Below are 27500 nucleotides of genomic sequence, written 5' to 3'. Positions count from 1 at the left end.
CCGTGTCATCATGTCTCCTGTTCGCTGTTGCAAGTAAGGATCTATTTAGATAACTTCACTATTATTTTCTTTCTTGTAGGCGTACTTGCATGCATACATAAGCACACCAGCTGCATCCATATGTATCCTTAAACTATTGAATCGTGGCTTAACATTACTATTCAGTATAACGTCCACACCACGAGTCTTGTGAAAATTGATATACATACACTATAGTCCATTTCTTTTATCGAGGCAGATTTGCACCGACTCGCAGCGGTGCCCTTTTAGCTCGGAAAAGTTTCATGATCGCTGATTGGTTAGAATTATCTTGTCCAACCAATCAGCGATCCGGAAACTTTTCCGAGCTAAAAGGGCACCCCTGCGAGTCGGTGCAAATCTGCATCGCTAAAAGAAATTGACTAATAGTGTACCCGAGCTATGGAAAATAACGTCTAAAAATTTTGATAGATATTCACTCCTTCCCAGCACCGTTTCTTTTTCTCGCCTTTCTAAGTGTTGTCGGGGAAGTTAGTCGAAATAGGGGATTAATCCGGAAAATAATTAGCATCCATATGTATTATATACCAATGTATGAAGAATTGTCTTGCATACCATACTAAAAGGGTCCCTCTGGATCAAACTTTTTTCTCCAAGAGACTTCTCATAAAAAAAAGGTTGAAAAGCAATGTATGAACAATTGTCTTGCATACCATACTAAAAGGGTCCCTCTGGATCAAACTTTTTTCTCCAAGAGACTTCTCATAAAAAAAAAAGGTTGAAAAGCAATGTATGAAGAATTGTCTTGCATACCATGCTAAAAGGGTCCCTCTGGATCAAACTTTTTTCTCCAAGAGACTTCTCATAAAAAAAAAAGGTTGAAAAGCAATGTATGAAGAATTGTCTTGCATACCATACTAAAAGGGTCACTCCGGATCAAACTTTTTTCTCCAAGAGACTTCTCATAAAATAAAAGGTTGAAAAGCAATGTATGAAGAATTGTCTTGCATACCATACTAAAAGGGTCCCTCTGGATCAAACTTTTTTCTCCAAGAGACTTCTCATAAAAAAAAAATGTTGAAAAGCAATGTATGAAGAATTGTCTTGCATACCATACTAAAAGGGTCCCTCTGGATCAAACTTTTTTCTCCAAGAGACTTCTCATAAAAAAAAAAGGTTGAAAAGGAATGTATAAAGAATTGTCTTGCATACCATACTAAAAGGGTCCCTCTGGATCAAACTTTTTTCTCCAAGAGACTTCTCATAAAAAAAAAGGTTGAAAAGCAATGTATGAAGAATTGTCTTGCATACCATACTAAAAGGGTCCCTCCGGATCAAACTCTTTTTCTCCACGAGACTTCTCATAAAAAAAAAAAGGTTGAAAAGCAATGTATGAAGAATTGTCTTGCATACCATACTAAAAGTGTCCCTCTGGATCAAACTTTTTTCTCCAAGAGACTTCTCATAAAAAAAAAAGGTTGAAAAGGAATGTATAAAGAATTGTCTTGCATACCATACTAAAAGGGTCCCTCTGGATCAAACTTTTTTCTCCAAGAGACTTCTCATAAAAAAAAGGTTGAAAAGCAATGTATGAAGAATTGTCTTGCATACCATACTAAAAGGGTCCCTCTGGATCAAACTTTTTTTCTCCAAGAGACTTCTCATAAAAAAAAATGTTGAAAAGCAATGTATGAAGAATTGTCTTGCATACCATACTAAAAGGGTCCCTCTGGATCAAACTTTTTTCTCCAAGAGACTTCTCATAAAAAAAAAAAGGTTGAAAAGCAATGTATGAAGAATTGTCTTGCATACCATACTAAAAGGGTCCCTCTGGATCAAACTTTTTTCTCCAAGAGACTTCTCATAAAAAAAAATGTTGAAAAGCAATGTATGAAGAATTGTCTTGCATACCATACTAAAAGGGTCCCTCTGGATCAAACTTTTTTCTCCAAGAGACTTCTCATAAAAAAAAGGTTGAAAAGCAATGTATGAAGAATTGTCTTGCATACCATACTAAAAGGGTCCCTCCGGATCAAACTCTTTTTCTCCAAGAGACTTCTCATAAAAAAAAGGTTGAAAAGCAATGTATGAACAATTGTCTTGCATACCATACTAAAAGGGTCCCTCCGGATCAAACTCTTTTTCTCCAAGAGACTTCTCATAAAAAAAAAGGTTGAAAAGCAATGTATGAACAATTGTCTTGGATACCATACTAAAAGGGTCCCTCCGGATCAAACTCTTTTTCTCCAAGAGACTTCTCATAAAAAAAAAGGTTGAAAAGCAATGTATGAAGAATTGTATTGCATACCATACTAAAAGGGTACCTCTGGATCAAACCTTTTTCTCCAAGAGACTTCTCAAAAAAAAAAAAATGGTTGAAAAGCAATGTATGAACAATTGTCTTGCATACCATACTAAAAGGGTCCCTCCGGATCAAACTCTTTTTCTCCAAGAGACTTCTCATAAAAAAAAGAGGTTGAAAAAAAGGTTGAAAAGTATATTTTTTTTTTTTTTTAAATTGGAGTAGATGGGCAATGCTAGGTTTGTATCGTAAAGTCTGACTCTCTGAAAATTGATCGCCCATTATACTATTCCCTTGGAAGCCTAATTTAATTTGCACACGCTCACATTGTTAATAGTAGTGATGGAAGTAGTAGCCTATATGGGATTTAGACCATTAGGTCAAATGCTAAGATCCTTGAGGTTCATTCTGCACTACTTACACCTACCCAAGAATGAATTATTATCTCCTGAAATTGATTTCTCTAACCCCCGATAGCCATTAGTAGGATTTGAACCCGGTTGTGCCAAGTAGAGCACAGAAACGACATCACAGTGTTAGTAATATTTATACTAATGGCAAAGAAGGACTTAGCGGTCATGGTCAAATAAAGTCTTTTTTGGGGAATATTTTACTGAACTAAAGAAATCAGAGAGTCAAGCTTTAAGGAGGAATGTATTGTGTAGGTTAAGGATTGGCCATAGTCGGCCAAGTACATATCGTCACCCTCATAAACTAACTGCCTAAGTCATTTTCTCCACTTGTTAGGAAATCAAAAAAGAACCCTCTCATTTCCTAATTCTTTAGATCATTGTATTGAGCTTCAATTAACAAATTCTAATTCACAAATTCTTCTGTTAAGAATTTGTGAATTGAAGCTCAAGACAATGATATAAAGAATTAGGAAATGAGAAGGTTTTTTTTTTTTTGAGTTCCCAACAAGTGGAGAAAATAACTTAGGCAGTTAGTTTATGAGGGTGACGAAATGTCTTTTAGAAGGAAGCGGTGGGATCCATTGGATGTTGCATGTGACAGTGCTCTATCTTTGAGCATATCACTGATGCACTGGAACAGGTTTGCACACAAAGATATCACTTAATTGATAGAAATTTATATGATATTTTCGATAATGATACTGGTGTGGCTAGTGTTATAAACCTTTTGAAAAAAAAAAAAAATAAACCCTATTTTCAAAGAAAAGTTTTCATTATCTTTTAACATCGTGATTTTTAATTAAAGGCATCATCCTAAATGATAATGCTGAAGCAATACTGTATTTTTACATGTTAATATTTTTAAAGATTTTCAATCTTATTTACATATTTTAGTCATCTATTATCATTATTATTATTAAATGCTAAGCTACAACCCTGGTTGGAAAAGCTTGATGCTATAAGCCCAGGGGCCCCAACAGGGAAAATAGCCCAGTGAGGAAAGGAAATAAGGAAAAAAAATATTTTAATAATAGTAACATAAGAATAAATATTTCCTATATAAACTATAAAAACTTTAACAAAACAGGAGGAAGATAAACTAGATAGAACAGTGTGCCCGAGTGTACCCTCAAGCAAGTACCACAAGTTATTTGATAGTGAATTTTAATTATCCCATGATCTTAACCTACTTGTAATGTTTTTGATATTTTATATTTCGTTTACTCCACACAGCAATTATAACTTTATACCCCTTAAGAAGAATAAAGCCGTCATTGCACCTTACACCGTGTAATGTCGACACCATTTAAGGGTCTTTGCAGCGTCCCTTCTGCCCCGAGCTGCAACGACAAATATTGTTCCTCTATGTATGGATCAGAAATAATAATAACAACTCCCTAATATCGCAAGAGGGTCTGCCCCTCTCTTTTATTCTTCTCCTGTACTTCTCTTTCTCCCTATTTCCTTAATCTTTCCCATCCCGACTACCTGCCTTTGAGCTATAAACTGGATTGTATCCAGGGGTACTCTTCCTTTCCCCATATTCCCCACTTCCCTATTCTTCTTCTTCTTATTATTATTATTATTACTATTATTAATATGGTTCCTCTATGATCCCAATGTTCGTATGTTTACTTCACTCCTGCCATTCCCTCTGCCTGTAGGGCCGATTCACACCTGACACTCACGCTCATGCTCACGTCCAAGTCACGGTCAAGCTCTCAGCTCATTTTACTGGTGTATTTACATATGCCACTCAAGCTCTCCTGAGCTCAGTTTGTTTTGTGTTGGCATTGGTGAACCCTGTGTGATTTTTCGGCTCTAGAATTTAGCGGGTATAGCCATAGCGCTGTATTAGGAAGAGGGAGAAAGAAAAAGGAGATTTTGGGTGCATCCCATGCTAGTGAAGCGTGAAGGAGAATATAACACTTTATATCCCCATCTTATAGATGACGAAGAAAAATTCCTTAATTATTTCCGCATGTCAAAAGGGACATTCGAGTATATTTTGTCCATAATTGGATCAGATATAATGAAGGAAGACACCTCTCGCTCAAGTTTGAGCACGTTCAAAATATCTTTTGCTTTGATCGTGAGCTTGACTGTGACCGTGACTGGAGTTGAGCGAAAATGATTGACTGGATGGTTTGAATACTCTGCCTGTTTATCATTAAAGAATATTTGAGCGCGATCAATTGCGTGCACGTGAGTGTGAGTGAGAGTGTCAGGTGTGAATCAGCCCTTATTGTTCCTCTATGATCCCCCTGTTTGTATGTTTACTTCACTCCTGCCATTCCCTCTGCCTGGTTTATTCTTCCCTCCAAAGTGCTGAATGGCCTTTGTTGCCCAAGTGCATACCTTCAAGTCTAAATTCTATACTCCCATCTGCTCTCTCTCTCTCTCTCTCTCTCTCTCTCTCTCTCTCTCTCTCTCTCTCTCTCTCTCTCTCTCTCTCCGTGTATATATATATATATGTATATATATATATATATATATATATATATATATATATATATATGTATATATATATATATATATATATATATATATATATATATATATATATATATATATATATATATATATATATATATATATATATCCAGGTATTTTATAATATCATGGTCTGAACTATCATATCTTTTATATACAGAGGATAATGTCTTAATTTTTATTCTACAAAATCAAAATGGATCCAGTCCTTAATTTTATATCACCTCTTATAACCGGCACTTGAGCGCTGAACAGTGCCGGTATGAGCCGTCAGCGTTGTTATTATTCATCTTTTTGTCTCGGCATTTAAAAAAATTTGCAGACATATATCAAAGTACAAAAACTGTATATCCATCCATCCATATACCAAAGGCACTTCCCCCAATTTTGGGGGGTAGCCGACATCAACAAGAAACAAAACAAAAAAAAAGGGGACCTCTACTCTCTACGTTCCTCCAGCCTAACCAGGGACTCAGCCGAGTTCAGCTGGTACTGCTAGGGTGACTGTATATAATATATAATAATTCATCGCTTACGTATGTATGTTCTTAAGATTCTAGATAGAAGTTCACGGTAATAGTTTAGATTTTTGTAGGTAGTAGGTTGGTCAGGGCACCAGCCACCCGTTGAGATACTACCTCTAGAGAGTTATTGGTCCTTTGACTGGCCAGACAGTTCTACATTGGACCCCTCTCTCTGGTTATGGCTTATTCTTACTTTGCCTTCGCATACACAGAATAGTCTGGCCTATTCTTTACGCATTCTCCATTGTCCTCATTACCTAATAATTCTTCTTTGCAAAAGAGATTAACTACTGCACTATAATTATTGGCTACATTTCTCTTGGTAAGGGTAGAATAGACTCTTTAGTTGTGGTAAGCATCTCCTCTAGGAGAAGGACACTCCATAATTAAACCATTGTTCTCTAGTCTTGGGTAATGCCATAGCCTCTGTATCATGGTCTTCCACTGTTTTGGGTTAGAGTTCTCTTGCTTGAGGGTACACTCGGGCACACTATTCCATCTTATTTTTTTGTTCCTCGTGCTTTTTTGAAATGGTGTGCTGGGCAGGCTGAATAAAAGGGTCATGGATGCCTTGTGGTTTATCAAGAGGTTGTCTTTTCCTTATCTGTTTCTTTTTCTTTTCAAAACCGTCCTTACTGTCCTTCCAGAAGTTAAAGGGGATATCCTGGAGGGTATTTAGCATTGCTTGGTGTATCAGCTCCGCCATGTTGACCAGTTTTTCCAATTTTTTATCTATAATCTATGCGTTTTATCAAGCACTTTATTTTCATTTCTTTACATATTGTTTTTGTTATCAGAATTGTTAATTTAGTTTTTAAGTATGATGCATTTTTTTTATTGTTTATATTGGAAATATCTATTTGAATGCTAGCACTGTTCTTAGAATATTTTATTTTTCCTTGTTTCCTTTTCACTGGGCTATTTTCCCTGTTGGGGTCACTGGGCCTATAGCATCCTATTTTTCCAACTAGGGTTGTAGCTTAGCAGCATTATAATAATAATAATGCCCTGCATGTTTTTAATTGTCTCTCTATACAACTCACAATGTTTATGCTTTTTTTTAGCCTTTTAACAAATTTTTGTCATTAATTCTTATCCTATTTGGAGACATGTAGCGAAATCCTTGACCAGTACGTCCTAGACTTCTTCAGTGTCGTCTACTGTATTGTAATATTCGTGGTCTGCATGCAAATATTCAAGACCTTACAGTTGCTTCCAGACAGTATGATATTCCTTTGTGTTCAGAAATTTTGGTTTCTAATATGAGGTACTCATCTGACATACTTATAACTGGTTTTAAGAAGCCTATAATTTTGAAACAGGATGCCACTCCTAAGGCCATGGACATGGTGGTATAAATTAGGAACGAGTACCCTGCTTCTCATAAGACCTGCTATGAATGTGATTGTCATGAGATTCAGGTTATAAAATTTTGTGGCAAGCATAACAACTTTTGTGTTCGATCTACCGGAATCCAGACATGGAAGATACTGTACCAACCGTGTGTCACACGATCGTACATAATTCATTTTGTATATATTATGCTTGTATCTTCGTTCTTCCCTCGCACTAAAAAGAACCAGAATAAACATGTCTGCGTTTCTCCTATGTAACATTGTCTGTTTCTCGAACATGAAATTTCCTGTTGCCTTGAGGTTATGTATATAAAGGAGAGTGTTCTATAATAAATTAACTCAGTTGCTTTCATACTGCCTTTGAGTTCACAACCTTCTCTCGGCCCATCACAATACCATCCTCAACTGTCTTCTTACCATTATGGCTAAGGTACAAAAAGTTGATAGAAAGCCCTCTTTTTTTCGTGATTTCAATGCTCACCCTATGGAGTTTTAAAATTCTGTTCCTCCTACTGATCACCATTGCTTAAGAGCTTTTGACTTTGCCTTTGAATCCGGCTGTGAGCATACCATAAGGAAACTACTCATGGGTCTTGTAACTGCTTGAACCTCCTTTGAATCCGGCTGTGAGCATACCATAAGTGAAACTACTCATGGCTCTTGTAACTGCTTGAACCTCCTTTGAATCCGGCTGTGAGCATACCATAAGTGAAACTACTCATAGCTCTTGTAACTGCTTGGACCTCCTTTGAATCCGGCTGTGAGCATACCATAAGTGAAACTACTCATAGGTCTTGTAACTGCTTGGACCTCCTTTGAATCTGGCTGTGAGCATACCATAAGTGAATACTACTCATGGCTCTTGTAACTGCTTGAACCTCCTTTGAATCCGGCTGTGAGCATACCATAAGTGAATACTACTCATGGCTCTTGTAACTGCTTGAACCTCCTTTGAATCCGGCTGTGAGCATACCATAAGTGAAACTACTCATGGCTCTTGTAACTGCTTGAACCTCCTTTGAATCCGGCTGTGAGCATACCATAAGTGAAACTACTCATGGCTCTTGTAACTGCTTGAACCTCCTTTGAATCCGGCTGTGAGCATACCATAAGTGAAACTACTCATGGCTCTTGTAACTGCTTGAACCTCCTTTGAATCCGGCTGTGAGCATACCATAAGTGAAACTACTCATGGCTCTAGTAACTGCTTGAACCTCCTTTGAATCCGGCTGTGAGCATACCATAAGTGAAACTACTCATGGCTCTAGTAACTGCTTGAACCTCCTTTGAATCCGGCTGTGAGCATACCATAAGTGAAACTACTCAAAGCTCTAGTAACTGCTTGAACCTCCTTTGAATCCGGCTGTGAGCATACCATAAGTGAAACTACTCAAAGCTCTAGTAACTGCTTGAACCTCCTTTGAATCCGGCTGTGAGCATACCATAAGTGAAACTACTCATAGCTCTTGTAACTGCTTGGACCTCCTTTGAATCCGGCTGTGAGCATACCATAAGTGAAACTACTCATAGCTCTTGTAACTGCTTGGACCTCCTTTGAATCCGGCTGTGAGCATACCATAAGTGAATACTACTCATGGCTCTTGTAACTGCTTGGACCTCCTTTGAATCCGGCTGTGAGCATACCATAAGTGAATACTACTCATGGCTCTTGTAACTGCTTGGACCTCCTTTGAATCCGGCTGTGAGCATACCATAAGTGAATACTACTCATGGCTCTTGTAACTGCTTGAACCTCCTTTGAATCCGGCTGTGAGCATACCATAAGTGAATACTACTCATGGCTCTTGTAACTGCTTGAACCTCCTTTGAATCCGGCTGTGAGCATACCATAAGTGAATACTACTCATGGCTCTTGTAACTGCTTGAACCTCCTTTGAATCCGGCTGTGAGCATACCATAAGTGAATACTACTCATGGCTCTTGTAACTGCTTGAACCTCCTTTGAATCCGGCTGTGAGCATACCATAAGTGAATACTACTCATGGCTCTTGTAACTGCTTGAACCTCCTTTGAATCCGGCTGTGAGCATACCATAAGTGAAACTACTCATGGCTCTTGTAACTGCTTGAACCTCCTTTGAATCCGGCTGTGAGCATACCATAAGTGAAACTACTCAAAGCTCTAGTAACTGCTTGAACCTCCTTTGAATCCGGCTGTGAGCATACCATAAGTGAAACTACTCATAGCTCGTGTAACTGCTTGAACCTCGTATACACCGACCGGCCTGGCGTCATAACAAGTAAGGTTGTTTCTCCAGTTGGGACATCATCTCTCATGTCTGGATTTCAATAGTAGCAAAGACTGCGCAGCTTGCCCCTGATGTATCATACTCGAGTAAGGTTGTTTCTCCAGTTGGGACATCATCTGTCATGTCTGGATTTCAATAGTAGCAAAGACTGCGCAGCTTGCCCCTGATGTATTTTACTCGAGTAAGGTTGTTTTTCCAGTTGGGACATCATCTGTCATGTCTGGATTTCAATAGTAACAAAGACTGCGCAGCTTGCCCCTGATGTATCATACTCGAGTAAGGTTGTTTCTCCAGTTGGGACATCATCTGTCATGTCTGGATTTCAATAGTAGCAAAGACTGCGCAGCTTGCCCCTGATGTATCATACTCGAGTAAGGTTGTTTCTCCAGTTGGGACATCATCTGTCATGTCTGGATTTCAATAGTAGCAAAGACTGCGCAGCTTGCCCCTGATGTATCATACTCGAGTAAGGTTGTTTCTCCAGTTGGGACATCATCTGTCATGTCTGGATTTCAATAGTAGCAAAGACTGCGCAGCTTGCCCCTGATGTATCATACTCGAGTAAGGTTGTTTCTCCAGTTGGGACATCATCTGTCATGTCTGGATTTCAATAGTAACAAAGACTGCGCAGCTTGCCCCTGATGTATCATACTCGAGTAAGGTTGTTTCTCCAGTTGGGACATCATCTGTCATGTCTGGATTTCAATAGTAGCAAAGACTGCGCAGCTTGCCCCTGATGTATCATACTCGAGTAAGGTTGTTTCTCCAGTTGGGACATCATCTGTCATGTCTGGATTTCAATAGTAGCAAAGACTGCGCAGCTTGCCCCTGATGTATCATACTCGAGTAAGGTTGTTTCTCCAGTTGGGACATCATCTGTCATGTCTGGATTTCAATTGTAGCAAAGACTGCGCAGCTTGCCCCTGATGTATCATACTCGAGTAAGGTTGTTTCTCCAGTTGGGACATCATCTGTCATGTCTGGATTTCAATAGTAGCAAAGACTGCGCAGCTTGCCCCTGATGTATCATACTCGAGTAAGATTTATATAAAATCTCAAGCAGACTGGAAAGGCATTTTGTGACACGTCCGTTACGCTTACGCCCAAGTGTTTATAGGGCCATATATTTACCAGATCAGAAAAAACAGCATTTTGACGTCATGGCAAGTGGGTCATGCCTTGTGCAACGCTCTGTTTGATCCGGGGTCTATGAACCAAGTCCATTTTGATTTTGTAGAAGAAAAATTAAAACATCCTCTGTATATAAAAGATATAATAGTTCAGACCTTGATATAAAATACCTGGGATATATATATATATATATATATATATATATATATATATATATATATATATATATATATATATATATATGTATATATATACATATATATATATATATATATATAGAGAGAGAGAGAGAGAGAGAGAGAGAGAGAGAGAGAGAGAGAGAGAGAGAGAGAGAGAGAGAGCAGATGGGAGTATAGAATTTAGACTTGAAGGTATGCACTGGGGCAGCAAAGGTCATTCAGTGGTTTGAATTGAAGAATAGCCAGAGAGCACGGATAGCAAGAATGAAAAATTGACAAACATAGTGATAGTATATTAGATTAAATTGTATTATAGGATTTAGGCTTTAAGGCCATTGAGCGCTGTTTTAAGAATTAATCCGAGAGCGTGGCAAGAAGAATGAAAAACGTTGGCAAATGGAAGGGTAGAAGTAAAATGATTATTCTTGCAGCTAAGGGACGAAGGGAAGCTACAAAGACTTAGATAATGCCCACATTACACAGCGATGGGTGCAATGATAACATTATCCCTCCTTTAGGCGAGAGAGAGAGAGAGAGAGAGAGAGAGAGAGAGAGAGAGAGAGAGAGAGAGAGAGAGAGATTGATTCATCTTTTGCAAGTGATTATTCTTGTACAATCACAATGTGTGAGAGAGAGAGAGAGAGAGAGAGGGAGAGAGAGAGAGAGAGAGAGAGAGAGAGAGAGAGAGAGAGAGAGAGAGAGAGAGAGAGAGAGAGACGTCAGTCGTTTCACTTTTTTTTTTTTTTTTTTTTTTTTTTTTTTTTTTTTTTTGATTAATAATATCACAGCTTATCAGGAATCGAAGTACCTCTCCTAAGCTTATTACACCACTTAATGTATAATCTGATCATGATAACTATTGATAAATACTTAATGACAAACAACCTTGTGCAACCAATTTACACCAATGAGAAAGTTTTGGTGTGTACCCGTCGTACGTCACTATACATGCGTAAAGTTTCTTCTTTCAAATAAGGATTCAAAGATAACCATTTCTTATTTCATTAGACACTAAAGCAGTGGTTCCCAACCTGGGGGAAATTTCCCCCTGGGGGGAAATTTGAAGCTTCCAGGGGGGAAATAATTACACTACCTACTAACTAAAACAAGCGGAAAATGTCCGCATAGTACGTGAGGCAATTTGTTGTTAGCCATTCAATTGTGATATGATCATATCATTTCTCACTGACATGATATTCAAGGGGAGAATTGGAGTGTCATGCCCATTTCTGAGGCAGGCAAGTGGGCATGAGGGCTGGGCGGGGCATGAAGGGGGAAATCTGGATGGTTGAACTGGGGGCCCGGGGGGGGGAGGGATGACTGAAAAAAGGTTGGGAGCCACTGTACTAAAGAGTAATTTTCTTTGTATAAAATAAACAAATTAGAGCTACGAAAATCAAAAAAGGTGGAACTCTAAAACGGAAAATACATAAGAATAAGTATAGTCAACTATTTCATGAAATATTCGATAACATAATTATTCAGATGAAAACACGTTTCACATCAATAGTAAAATTAGAATTCATTGAACTTTTACATTGCAATAAGTTTAAATGGTATGATGTTACTTTCTCAGATAAAGCTTTTGAATCAGAAAAATAGTTACTGTTCATTTTTCGAGATTCCTCCTCTCCATTCAGAATTAAATTTTTATATTCATATAAACCCTACCAAAAAATATTTGGTAGCAAGCTAATTGCACACAGGTTTTCATGATATACATGAATTGATGAATTTTATTCTAACTATACCTATGATAACAGAAAGTATTAAGATATAATTTTCTGCTCTCAAAAGAATTAAATATTCTCTACGAAGCTCTCAAAGTGATAAAAGACTATCAAATCTAGACTTTACACACACACACACACACACATATATATATATATATATATATATATATATATATATATATATATATATATATATATGTGTGTGTGTGTATATATATATATATATATATATATATATATATATATATATATATATAGATATGTATATATAGATATATATATATATATATATATATATATATATATATATATATATATATATATATATATATATAGATATGTATATATATATATATATATATATATATATATATATATATATATATATATATATATATACACATACATACATACATATTTCAAGTCTATGGATAGATTCCTGAATTCGACAGGAATATGTACGGGGCCTTGTTTTAAACTTTTATCTCTCTTTATAGCTCAGTCGGTAGAGTCTTGGCAGACATGGTTTCCAGCCGAACAGGTGGGGGTTCGAATCTCCACCCGGCCAGAAGCTGTTACCATAAAAATGAATTCCAAGTGGATATATATTCCCAAGATAGAGTTCGGTATTAAATTGCATTCGTGGGTGATATTTACATTGATTGAAATCACGTGTGCTTGTGATATATATATATATATATATATATATATATATATATATATAAATATGTATGTATATGTATGTATATATATATATATATATGCATGTAAGTATGTATGTATATATATATATGTATATATATATATATATATATATATATATATATATATATATATGAAATATGGAAGACTCGTTTAAATGTACAAAACTTATCATATATATATATATATATATATATATATATATATATATATATATATATATATATATATATATATATATATATATATATATATATATATATATATGAAATAGTAAAGACACGTTTAAATGTGCAAAATTTATTATATATATAATATATATATACAGGTATATATATATGTATATATATTATATATATACATATATATATATGTATATATATATGTATGTATGTATATATTCTGTATATGTTATATATATATATATATATATATATATATATATATATATATATATATATACATATATATATACATATATATATATATATATATATATATATATATATATATATATATATATATATATATACTGTATTTGTGTTTGTGATATTGAGCATGTATATGTAAGAGTCTGTATTTTGTGTGCATGACAAAATTATATCACAAGCAAAGGAATCAGGGATTTTTTGTTATTTGCAATGAAGGAAATGAGTACAGGAAGATTAATTTGAATATATATTAAGAATAAAAGATGCAAATACAGGGATGATCTCCAAAAAATATTTATAATCCTGACGGAATGGAATTATTTTCATAAGGAATTATTCAACTATTATGATAAATACCGGGATATCGGTTTAATAAGGGTGGTAAATAGAGATCCAATAAGGATAGTTTTGAAGGTATGTAATGAAAAGGCATCAGAGATTACATGTAAGATTTGAGTTGAGGCAATACTATGAGTGTAGCAGGTGTACCTTGATGACGTGAACACTATGACTACTCACTTGTAATAAGTGAAAAGTATAAATGATTAAAAGAAATGCAATGTCATTAGCCTTGTCAGGTGTGGCTGAGGATACAAAAGGGAGCATTTTTTATTGCGAAAATAAGGCTGAACAGATGAGGATTAATATTAATATTATTATTTCTATTATTATTATTATTATCACTAGTTGGTAAAGCAAGAGGCTATAAGCCCAGGGGCTCCAACAGGGAAAAATAGCCCAGTGAGGAAAGGAAATAAGGAAATAAATAAATGAAGAGAACAAATTAACAATAAATCATTCTAAAAAAAGTAACAATGTTGTGTGTGTTTAAACAATGGAGTTGGTATGTATATCAAAAGTCTCCCATTGAATAGTTTTGTGCAAACGCTGAACATTATTGGAAAACCTAGAAAAAAAGTGTACTGAATGTAACATATTATGGTTACACCTTCGAGTGAATGGAGAGTGTGTTGTTTTATAGATAAATTGTGAATAATGATTAATATATTTTGTTATGCAATTGGACCTTGTGATGATGAAAGGTGAGTGACTGATTTGTTGTCATAAACAGTTTCACACGGGTTTCGTCTCAAAGTCGGATTAATGTTTATTTCTGGTGGAGCAAGATGTAAAGGAGATGCAGGTGCAAAGCATTTTGATGAGGTAGCTGGTTACTTTTAAGAGGTGCAAAGTTGCAATGTGTCTGCAAACGCAGAAAAGAGGATAAGGGTAAAATGATAAAGATGATGCAAAGCATTTTGATGAGGTAGCTGGTTACTTTTAAGAGGTGCAAAGTTGCAATGTGTCTGCAAACGCAGAAAAGAGGATAAGGGTAAAATGATAAAGATGATGCAAAAATTTTGACGAGGTAGCTGGTTACTTTTAAGAGGTGCAAAGTTGCAATGTGTCTGCAAACGCAGAAAAGAGGATAAGGGTAAAATGATAAAGATGATGCAAAAATTTTGACGAGGTAGCTGGTTACTTTTAAGAGGTGCAAAGTTGCAATGTGTCTGCAAACGCAGAAAAGAGGATAAGGGTAAAATGATAAAGATGATGCAAAAATTTTGACGAGGTAGCTGGTTACTTTTAAGAGGTGCAAAGTTGCAATGTGTCTGCAACTGCATAAGGGTAAAAGGATAAGGTTGATTAGAAATAAAAAGAGGAGAAATCGATGTGAGTTTGGATGGTGGAAAATTATAAGTGTTGATTCATGATGTTATTTGGGTGTGGGTGTTTAAGATAGTAGGGTGAAGCTACGGAGATATCTATGTTTGCAATGTATTTAGGTATTTTTGTACTAACTATTCTATGAAATATAACTATAAAACATAAATGAGAGGAAAAATGTATACACTTCTAATATTATTTTTCTGTGTGATATAACTGGAATAGGTGGGTGTGGAATATTGAATAATATAGATTAAAAAATGGAATAAAAAAGTTTCATTTAAGAGGCTTGACCACATAAAAAATGATGGGTGATCATAGGATTGTGAGAAGATCATTGAATTTTCGCATATTGGCGAGAAGAAAGAGATACTGAAATTTGACGACTTAATGGCGAAGAAGAGATGCTGGACATATATTTATATTTATATATATGATATATATATATATATATATATATATATATATATATATATATATATATATATATATATATATATATATATATATATGTATGAATATACACATATATGTATGTATATATATGATATATATGTATATATATATATATATATATATATATATATATATATATATATATATATATAGAGAGAGAGAGAGAGAGAGAGAGAGAGAGAGAGAGAGAGAGAGAGAGAGAGAGAGAGAGAGAGAGAGAGAGAGAGTATACATAGATATATGTACATATATATATATATATATATATATATATATATATATATATATATATATATATATATATATATATATATATATATATATATATATATATTTACATATATAAATATATATATATATACATTTATATATATATATACATACATATATATATATATATATATATATATATATATATATATATATATATATATATATATATATATATATATATATACAGTATATGCGTGAGTGTGTGTGTGTGTATGATTGTGTTTGCGGGCGCGTTATTGTAGATGAGTAATCATTTGCTCATAGAAATAAATCGTTCGTTCTGCTGTGACATCGATCATTGAAGTTGTCTGTACTTTCGTTTTAAATATTATTGCTCTACTGTTATGGTCGTAATGACGTCACGAGGCACGCAGCACTGATGCTCTTATTTAGGTCTGTAATTTACCTCAAAAGATGTTTTGTCCCGTTTAAAAGAATATGTGCCAAGCTCCGTGTGAGCCCCCCTTCTTTTCTGTTTTTTTTTTTTTTTTTTTTTTTTTTTTTTTTTTTTTTGGGGGGGGGGGGGGGGCGCAGAAAACCTCTTTTGAAATAGATTTAGTAAGGGTTTCGTTAAGTAGAAAAGTTATATTTTAATTATATTCGTTGGTGTTTAAATCTGATGGCTATCGTCATTCAAAAATGCTATTTTTTCTGTTTTTTTTTTTTTTTTTTGGGGGGGGGGGGCAGAAAACCTCTTTTGAAATAGATTTAGTAAGGGTTTAGTTAAGTAGAAAAGTTATATTTAATTATATTCGTTGGTGTTTAAATCTGATGGCTATCGTCATTCAAAAATGCTAAATTACTTAATATAGGAATTTGCTATTCATCTCTTAATCGAGTTGTAGTCTGTTATTATTATTATCATATGAGCCCCCCCCCCCCCTTTTTGGGGGGGGGGGCAGAAAACCTCTTTTGAGCTGGGAAACTTTAAAGAGATATTGAAATAGAATTAGTAAAGATTAACAAAGTAGAAAAGTTATATTTAATTATATTCGTTGGTGTTTAAATCTGATGGCTATCGTCATTCAAAACTGCTAAATTACTTAACTATAGGAATTTACTATTCATCTCTTAATCTAATTGTAGTCTGCTATTATTATTATTATTATTATCATTATTATTATTATTATTATTATTATTCACAGAAGCAGCAGCAGTCGTCAGTGAATGTGGACGCGAGGACAGCAGATGTGGGGATGGCTCCTGTCTTCCACAGGCTTCCCTATGCAATGGAATCCCAGACTGTCCTCGCGGAGAAGACGAAAGACACTGCACACGTAAGTGTCTTATGTTCTCCTGTTAAAGGTTGGGATAGATCAGGGAAAGCTTGGATTAATTCATATCTTTCTAGCTATAGTCCATTTCTTTTAGCGATGCACCGCTGCGAGTCGGTGCAAATGCACCGACTCGCAGCGGTGCCCTTTTAGCTCGGAAAGTTTCCGGATCGCTGATTGGTTGGACGAGAATAATTCTAACCAATCAGCGATCAGGAAACTTTTCCGAGCTAAAAGGGCACCGCCGCGAGTTGGTGCAAATATGCATCGCTAAAGAAATGGACTATAGTTATTTTATGTGTGTTTTTGCTATATATACTTATCGATCTAGATGCATCACCATTTATGTTTAGGATAGACTTCTCTGTTAAGTTTTGCATGTCAAATATCTTTAGCAGGATGAATGCTTCGTAAAATAAGAAATATAATATCGACGTGTTACCCATGACCGAATCATCTCAAATGTAGACCAACAGTGCATTCTTACGGATGGCCTATATTTATTGAAAAGTGAAAATGAGCACACTGATTAACCCTTTTACCCCCAGGCTATTTCCCCAGGCTTTTTTTTCAAGCACCTTTTGCAATTTTTCTTTTTTAAATTGCTCTAACAGTCTTAATATTTGTCATAGAGAGGTCAGGTTGGTCTCATTCTTTTGGAAAATGCCTGAAGTTTCTCAGAAAGGTATCAAAATATGCAAAAAAAAAAAAAATGTAAATTGCAGTTTTTTGCAAGGACGTACCAGTAGGTCCATGGGGATAGAAGGGTTAATTACAAATGTGTACTAATGCGTTTACACTTATAAAAAGTGTTTACCATGAAGGTATTATAATTCTATCTCAAGTTAACAGCTCATACTTATGATCTCACGCAGAGTGTCCTGAACAGCAGATGTCCAGTTATTTACTCTCCCGATTAGATTATCACCGTTACTCTTTTGTTTTTAATCTGATGTCAAAGATTGTTTTTTTTTTTTTTTTGAGAGAGAGAGAGAGAGAGAGGAGAGAGAGAGAGAGAGAGAGAGAGAGAGAGAGAGAGAGAGAGATTATTAAGATAAAAAATAGGGCCATGGTGTTGTACAAACATTAATGGCACGAAGCAATAATCATGATATCAGAATTATTAAAAAAGATACCCCCAATGAAAGCTCCTCATAAATGAGAAAAGAAAGTGATATTTTTCTCCATTCAAACCCTATTCTACTATATCATGGAAGGTGTTTTGTGGACCCAATCTTGGTGGCATAACTATTTTTGAGCCGATTGTTATCGAAGGACGTACAGGTAAGTCATCAAATTCAAGTGCCTCTACTTTAGAATGAAAATCAGATGAATTTGCTTAAATGACAGCCTCTCACAAACCGAGCTCCTTGAACATTGCTCTTGGATAAACACCACGATTCCTCAACTGATAACCTCTGCATCAGCGATGAAACAATTATTAATAGTTTATTTGGTCATAAAACCAATTGACATACGAAAATTAAGAAGGCCCAATCCGCCACTGCTTGCGGTTATATTCTATTTATCTATAACGTAGAATACCTGGTTTGGTTTTTTACCCTCAAATAAATACTTTCTTTCGTATCTCAATGTGATATTTTGTTATTTGGTCATAAAACCAATTGACATACGAAATTAGGAAGGCCCAATCCGCCACTGCTTGCGGTTATATTCTATTTATCTATAACGTAGAATACCTGGTTTGGTTTTTACCCTCAAATAAATACTTTCTTTCGTATCTCAGTGTGATATTTTAAATGAAAAGTAGATATCACCATGGTTTAGAATCGATCATTTATGAATTGAAAATTGTTATTGCTGTTGCTCTATGACAATGAAACCATCTCCAATAGATTTAGTAGATTTAAGAACAAAGCCCTCGGAAGGATATTTAGAGTTAAATGGCAGGACAGGGTAAAAAATGAAATTATTAAAGAGATTACTCGTGTGCCATATGTGGATGAGATCATGATGAGGGGTAGATGGAGATGGCTTGGACATACTCTTTGCACTCCTCAAGAGATATTAGTTCACTAAACGTTCAGCTGGGCTCCACGCGGCACTAGAAAGAATTGGAGGACCCAGGCCTACATGGTTGAGGACTATGAAGCGCAAAGTAGGAAATGATGAATGGAGATGTATTGAATTAAAAGCTTAGGATAGAGAGGACCTGCCGAAATGTAATCGAGGCCCTTTACGTCAATGGGCGTAGGAGGAGATGATGATGATAATTGATCTTTCAGATTAAAAGAATATATGTATATAATGTAGTATATTCATCAACTCATCTCACCAGTTAGGTAATAATTTCTTCGTCTATTATTGCAAAATTTAACTCACGAACAACGGAGGTAGCAGCAGGAGGGGATTCAGCATTATGAAGCTTCATCTGTGGTGGATAAGGAGGGTGGGCTGTGTCAGGCTGGGAGGAACGTAGAGAGTAGAGGTCCCCTTTTTGTTTTGTTTCATTTGTTGATGTCGGCTACCCCACAAAATTGGGGGAAGTGCCTTGGTATATGTATGTATGTTAACTCACGAACAACGTACAAAATATGAGTTTATCCACCAGTATATTTCACTCGTGTGTTGCCAACTTTCACCCAGTATATTTCACTCGTGTGTTGCCAACTTTCACCCAGTATATTTCACTCGTGTGTTGCCAACTTTCACCCAGTATATTTCACTCGTGTGTTGCCAACTTTCACCCAGTATATTTCACTCGTGTGTTGCCAACTTTCACCCAGTATATTTCACTCGTGTGTTGCCAACTTTCACCCAGTATATTTCACTCGTGTGTTGCCAACTTTCACCCAGTATATTTCACTCGTGTGTTGCCAACTTTCACCCAGTATATTTCACTCGTGTGTTGCCAACTTTCACCCAGTATATTTCACTCGTGTGTTGCCAACTTTCACCCAGTATATTTCACTCGTGTGTTGCCAACTTTCACCCAGTATATTTCACTCGTGTGTTGCCAACTTTCACCCAGTATATTTCACTCGTGTTTGTTTGTTTGTTTGTTTGTTAGGCATTTTACGGGAAAACCACCAGACTGATTTACTTGACATCTTTAGGAGAAATTCATTATTACACACAATAGAACCCATTTAAATTTAGAGGTTAAGGTCACTGTGGGTTATTACACACAATAGAACCCATTTAAATTTAGAGGTTAAGGTCACTGTGGGTTATTACACACAATAGAACCCATTTAAATTTAGAGGTTAAGGTCACTGTGGGTTATTACACACAATAGAACCCATTTAAATTTAGAGGTTAAGGTCACTGTAGGTTATTACACACAATAGAACCCATTTAAATTTAGAGGTTAAGGTCACTGTGGGTTATTACACACAATAGATCCCATTTAAATTTAGAATAAGGTTACTGTGGGTTATTACACACAATAGAACCCATTTAAATTTAGAGGTTAAGGTCACTGTGGGTTATTACACACAATAGATCCCATTTAAATTTAGAATAAGGTTACTGTGGGTTATTACACACAATAGAACCCATTTAAATTTAGAAGTTAAGGTCACTGTGGGTTATTACACACAATAGAACCCATTTAAATTTAGAGGTTAAGGTCACTGTGGGTTATTACACACAATAGAACCCATTTAAATTTAGAGGTTAAGGTCACTGTAGGTTATTACACACAATAGAACCCATTTAAATTTAGACCTTGGATCAAGGTCAAGGTTAAGGTCCCTGTGGGCCGAAAGGTCAGAATCGATTTTATGACGATATTTCCGTCAAATATTATCCGACTTACCTGAAACCGGTCCGGTCCAAGTTTCCTGTTTAACGAAGTTTCTCTTCTTGGGGTATTAAAGCCAACACTTGTTGTTGGCACGGGCCTTTCCCTTGGTTGGCCCGTACCCTGACAGGAGGTTTTTGTCTTCTTCCAGGAGGTGGAAGTCGGGGAGGGAAGTGGGGGAAGTGGAAGGAAAGGGGAGGGGGAGAAGGGAGTCATTCCCTTGGAGGTCATTCCTATCCCCAATGGCCTCTCTGATTCCCATACCAGATCCCCCCCCCAAAAAAAAAAAAAAAAAAAAAAAAAACTGGGAATGTATTCTAGATGGATAAGGCAAAATATTCTATGTGATTTTCATTACTTTTTTTTTTTACTCTGCTATTTTTGGTGCCGAAAATATAATTTTATATATAAAAAGTCATTCCCTTGGAGGTCATTCCTATCCCCAATTGCCTCTCTGATTTCCATACCATATCCCCACAAAAAAATGTAAAAAAAAAACTGGGAATGTATTCTAGATGGATAAGGCAAAATATTCTATGTGATTTTCATTACTTTTTTTTTACTCTGCTATTTTTGGTGCCGAAAATATAATTTTATATACAAAAAATAAAGGAATGAAAGTGCATAGCTTTGAAGATTAATAGGTTCCAAATTTCAAGGTGGTACAAATTTTCATGGTCGAAGGATTTCAGAGGGCCTTGACTCTCAAACGAATACCAGGTACTTACTCGGTTAATATTATTGACAAATAGAAAACCACATACTGAATTTGAAACTGCACAATGACATTTGACCTTCTGTGACCTTTAAAGGTCAAATTCAACATCACCTTATTTTAGCAAGTTCAGATTCCTACTTGTTCACTTCCATTGAGGGATATTGCAACTCTACTAAGATATTTTATCGTACAAATCATTTGTGCACATACACTAATACACTTTTGTGATACTTATGTAAAGGTCTTGTGACAGAGCTAAATGTGCTTTCGTGAAGGTTCACGTGCTAGAGCCCAGTTTTGCCGTGACTTATGCCGCTTGCTTTTTTTTTTTTTTTTTTTCCCACAATATATAATTATCATTTTGGCTCAGAAGTCATCTAGAAGCAGATTTCAACAAATTTGTAAACTTTTGGAATCAACAAATTTATCAACGTCAAGTGAAAATCATTCTAAAATGTACATTTTGATCACTCTGGTACTTCCATCAATTGAGTTTCTTCGTATACTTGACTTTTTCAAAAAAAAAAAAAACTGCAAATCATTCTTTGCATTTCCTACAAGACGCTAATTACCAGAGGGATTTTGCTCGAAACTATATATATATATATATATATATATATATATATATATATGTATATATATATATATTTATATATATATAAATATATATATATATATATATATATATATATATATATATATATATATATATATATATATATATATATAAATATAAAAATATATTCTATATATATATATATATATATATATTTAATGTTACTATGCTTAAAATATTTTACTTTTCTTTATTTCCTTTCCTCACTGGGCTATTTTCCCTGTTGGGGCCCCTGGGCTTATAGCATCCTGCTTTTCCAACTAGGGTTGTAGCTTAGCATTTAATAATATATATATATATATATATATATATATATATATATATATATATATATATATATATTATATATATATAAACATATATATATATATATATATATATATATATATATATATATATATATATATATATATATATATATATATATATATATATAGCCTATATATATATATAACCTTTTTTTTCTTTTTACATTTCCCATAAAATACCTGTAATAATGTCTCGTGTGTTGGTCTTAAAATTTTCTTGATCCATGGTGGCAGTGGAACGTTTTCTAATTTTCTAAGGTTAATTCTTAATTCCCACATAAATGGATGTAATGCATTACAAAATAGTTAAAGATAATAGTTCCTATTAATCTTTACTTTTAATTTATAATTAAATGATTGACATTCTTTTCTGGCACTTCTTTATGCATGGATGATATATATAGTTATATTTTCCGTAACATGAGTATTTAACCCTTTTACCCCCAGGTTATTTGGAACTTTCCAACCCTTAACCCCCAAGAGTTTTTTTTTCGAGCACATTTTGCAATATATATTTTTTGAATTGCTCTAACAGGCTCAATTTTCGTCATAAAGAGGTCAGGTTGGTCTCATTCTTTTAGAAAATGCCTGAAGTTTCTCAAAAAGTTATAAAAAAATATGGGAAAGTGTAAGTAACAGTTTTTTGCAAGGACGTACCAGTACGTCCATGGGGGTAAAGGGATGAGTTTTTTGTAACGTACCAGTACGTCCATTGGGGTAAAAGGGTTAATCATTTAACTTGGAAGGACTCTTGAGTTTTAGTTTTGACGGCTATCTCTTGATTATTTGGTTTGATTTAATTTTCAGAATCAGAGGAATGGTCAACAACAACTGAGTACTGCAATCCATACGAGTTTAGGTGTTATGATGGACAGTGCATCCCTTCGCGGTACGTGTGTGATGGGTACAGAGATTGCCCCTACGGGGAGGACGAGTACGATTGCTATTACAGTAAGTGCGGCCACCTTCAATCTACTCTTTGCATGATCATGATGCATAAGATACTGCGCTCGTGCGAGTGTGAGTCTCTGTGCGCTGTGGGAGGTAGGGCTGTGGCACCCTAGCAGTACCAGCTGAACTCGGTTGAGTCCCTTCTTAGGCTGGGAGGAACGTAGAGAGTAGAGGTCCCCTTTTTTTTTGTTTTGTTTCATTCTGAAGAAGTATCACGAAACTAGTCAGGACTTAATCGTATATTTCGTATTTTCATTTTTCCTGTGGTTCTTCTGCATCTTAGCATCACGTTTTCCTGTGATTTTTACACACACACACATATATATATATATATATATATATATATATATATATATATATATATATATATATATATATGTACGTATATATATATACACACATATATATTTACATACATATATAACATATATAACATATATATATATATATATATATATATATATATATATATATATATATATATATATATATATATATATATATATATACATATATATATATATATATATATATATATATATATATATATATATATATATATATATATATATGATAAATTTTGCACATTTTTACGTGTTTTTCATATTCAAATAAGCCATATATATTTTTGATACATTAATGTCTGGATTCTCTTAACGACCTCGGGATCAGAGCCCCAGGCGAAATCACACAAAGACAAGAGCTTGGCCAAGTGGCTTAGTCACTGTCTATACAAGCTTGCCGACCAGGGTTCGATTCCCGGCCGGAGCCAAGCTCTTGTCTTTGTGTGATTTCGCCTGGGGCTCTGATCCCGAGGTCGTTAAGAGAATCCAGACATTAATGTATCAAAAATATATATGGCTTATTTGAATATATATATATATATATATATATATATATATATATATATATATATATATATATATATATATATATATATATATATATATAAATATATTTGTATGTGTGGATGTATATGCATATATTTATACATACATCTTTATATATATATATATATATATATATATATATATATATATATATATATATATACATGTATATATATATATATATATATATATATATATATATATATATATATATATATATATACATGTATATATATATCTATATATATATATTTATATATATACATACATACGTACATATGTATTTATATTTATATATGTACACATATATATATATATAAACATTTATTGAAATTATTAATATTATTACTATTATTATTATTATTATTATTATTATTATTATTATTATTATTATGGGATTTTGCATGATCTTATGTTCTTGAATTTGTCACAATTATATAGTAGTGTTGATCCTGTTGTCCCTTTGAATGAGAATCTAGTCAACCTAATTGATAGGCGTAACCCTTCTCGTGTGCTAATTTATCGAATGAAGGACAAACCATGGTTCAATGATGATTGTAGACGTGCTTTTTTGGAGAAGCAGGAGGCCTATCATCTTTGGAAGGGTAACAGATCAGATTTGACTTGGAATATCTATATTCAACTTACATCTTTTGCTCAGAGAGTTTATGCTTCAACTGAAAAGGAATACAATTTAACCATAAAAGAAACCCTTTCTGGCACAACTCAGGAACATAAATGGGGGGTCTACCCTTAAATCTACACTCTTTGGTGTAGATGCAACAGTTCCTCCTTTACTTAAACCAGATGGCTCAGTCACTCACTGTCCAAAAGAAAAAGGCATCCCTTTTTGCTGATGTTTTTGACAGTAAACAGAGTAATAAAAAACTTGAATTTCCTCATTCCTGTTTTACTGAGGCTAAGCTAACTAGTTTAGCTTTTCGATTTCCTGAAATTAAAGCTCTGTTGATGGACCTTGATGCTAATGGAGGTGTAGACCCAAATGGTATTTTTCCTTTGTTTTTTTATAAAGACAGCAGATTTCTTAGCTCCAAAGTTATCTGTTATTTTGCGCAAGTTAGCAAGAAGAGGAGCTTTTAGCCCTTGTTGGAGAATTGGTAATGTTACTCCTCTATGTATTTGTGTTGTGTAGTAGCTCAAGTCTAACTGATTACCGCCCAATTTCCATAACTCCCATATTATCTAAAGTTTTTGAACGTCTTCTGGCAAAACGTCTTAATAGGTTTGCTGAAGGTAATCATCTATTCCATTGTTTGCAATTTGGTTTTCGTAAAGGCCTTGGAGCATGTGATGCCCATATTACAATCTCCAATGCTGTACAGAAATCCCTTGATTGTGGTCCGGAAGTTCGTATGATTGGCCTTGATTTTAGTGCTGCCTTTGACCGTGTTAATTATGAGGCCCTTGTTTTCTTACTTCAACAGTTGGGAGTGGGTGGGTCGTTTCTTAGCATTATTATGGATTTTTTAAGTATTAGATTTCAAAGAGTAGTTGTTGATGGGCACCATAGTGAGTATAGGAATGTGATATCTGGTGTCCCATTACTTTTCATACTATATACACATGACATGTGGTGTGGCCTAGAAAACAAGCTTGTTGCATATGCAGATGATGCTACTCTCTTTGCATCAATTCCATCCCCTGAATGTAGATCTGGGGTTGCTGAATCCCCTAATACAGATCTAGCTAAAATTAGTGCATGGTGCAAATTATGTGGTATGAAGGTGAATCCTAACAAAACTCAAAGTATGATAGTGAGTAGGTCAAGGACAGTGGCTCCTCAACATGCGGATCTCAGTATTAATAATATGTCTTTTACTTTGTATGACTCTTTTCAGTTTTAGGTGTGATTCTCGACAGGAAATTTACTTTTGAGAAACACATTAGGTCTGTGTCTTCTTCAATTGCACAAAAACTGGTTTATTGAGAAAGTCTTTCAAGATTTTCAGTTATCAATCTATTCTGAAGTGTTTTAATTCTTTCATTCTACCTTGTTTTTAGTATTGTTCTCCTGTCTGGTGTTCAGCTGCTGATTCTCATCTTAATTTGTTGGACAGAAACTTAAGGTCTATTAAATTTCTTATTCCTGATCTAGATGTGTTTGCCACCGTCGTTCAATTAGTTCATTATGCATGTTGCATAAGATTTTTCATAATTCTGACCATCCTTTACATTCAGATCTTCCTGCACATTTCGATCCTGTTCGTAATACTAGGCAGACATTTAATTCTAATAGCCAGGCCTTCTTCCTCATGAGGCTCAATACTACACAGTATTCTAGAAGTTTTATTCCAGCTGTGACCAAGTTGTGGAATGATCTTCCTAATCGGTTAGATAAATCAGTAGAACTTCAAACGTTCAAAGTTGCAGCAAATGATTTTATGTTTAACAGGCTGACATGAGTCTTTTTATAGTATATATATATGACATATCTGTTTTGACGTTGTTACTGTTTGTAGAGTGATTTATTATTAATTTGTTCTCATCATTTATTTTTTTTCCTTATTTCCTTTCCTCGCTGAGTATATTTTTCATGTTGCAGCCTTTGGGCTTATAGCATCTTGCTTTTCTAACTAGGGATGTAACTTGGCTATTATTATTATTATTATTATTATTATTATTATTATTATTATTACTTGCTAAGCAACAACCCTAATTGAAAAGGCAGAATGATATAAGCCTATGGGCTTCAACAGGGAAAATAGCCCTGTGAGGAAAAGACATAAAGAAAAATAAAATATTTTAAGAAGCTTCAACAAAACAAGAGGAGAAGAAATAAGATAGAATAGTGTGCTGGAGTGTACCCTCAAGAAAGAGAAGTCTAACCCAAGACAGTGGAAGACCATGGTACAGAGGCTATGGCACTACCCAAGACTAGAGAACAATGGTTTGATTTTTTAGTGTACTTTTCCTAGAAGAGCAGCTTCCTATAGCTAAAGAGTCTCTTTTACCCTTACAAAGAGGAGAGTGGCCACTGAATAATTACAGTGCAGTAACCCTTTGGTGAATAAGAATGGTCTCGTAATCTTAGTATTGCCAGGTGTATGA

At 34.6% G+C, this 27500-nt stretch overlaps 1 protein-coding gene across 1 annotated transcript in view; it reads left to right on the top strand.

Annotated features, from left to right (window-relative positions):
• Positions 1-27500, top strand: part of LOC137649204 (uncharacterized) — a 43072-nt gene that overhangs the window by 714 nt on the left and 14858 nt on the right. Inside the window, exons 2-4 of the mRNA XM_068382196.1 lie at positions 1-33; positions 17054-17185; positions 23398-23541. The exon at positions 1-33 is cut by the window's left edge and continues 98 nt beyond it. Coding sequence (XP_068238297.1) covers positions 1-33; positions 17054-17185; positions 23398-23541 — 309 coding nt within the window. The remainder of the gene's footprint in view (positions 34-17053; positions 17186-23397; positions 23542-27500) is intronic.

Source organism: Palaemon carinicauda, chromosome 1 (genome assembly GCF_036898095.1).
Source record: "Palaemon carinicauda isolate YSFRI2023 chromosome 1, ASM3689809v2, whole genome shotgun sequence".
Classification (NCBI taxonomy): domain Eukaryota; kingdom Metazoa; phylum Arthropoda; class Malacostraca; order Decapoda; family Palaemonidae; genus Palaemon; species Palaemon carinicauda.
The sequence above is the reverse complement of the archived record's forward strand: the minus strand, read 5'-3'. Positions and strand labels throughout refer to the sequence as shown.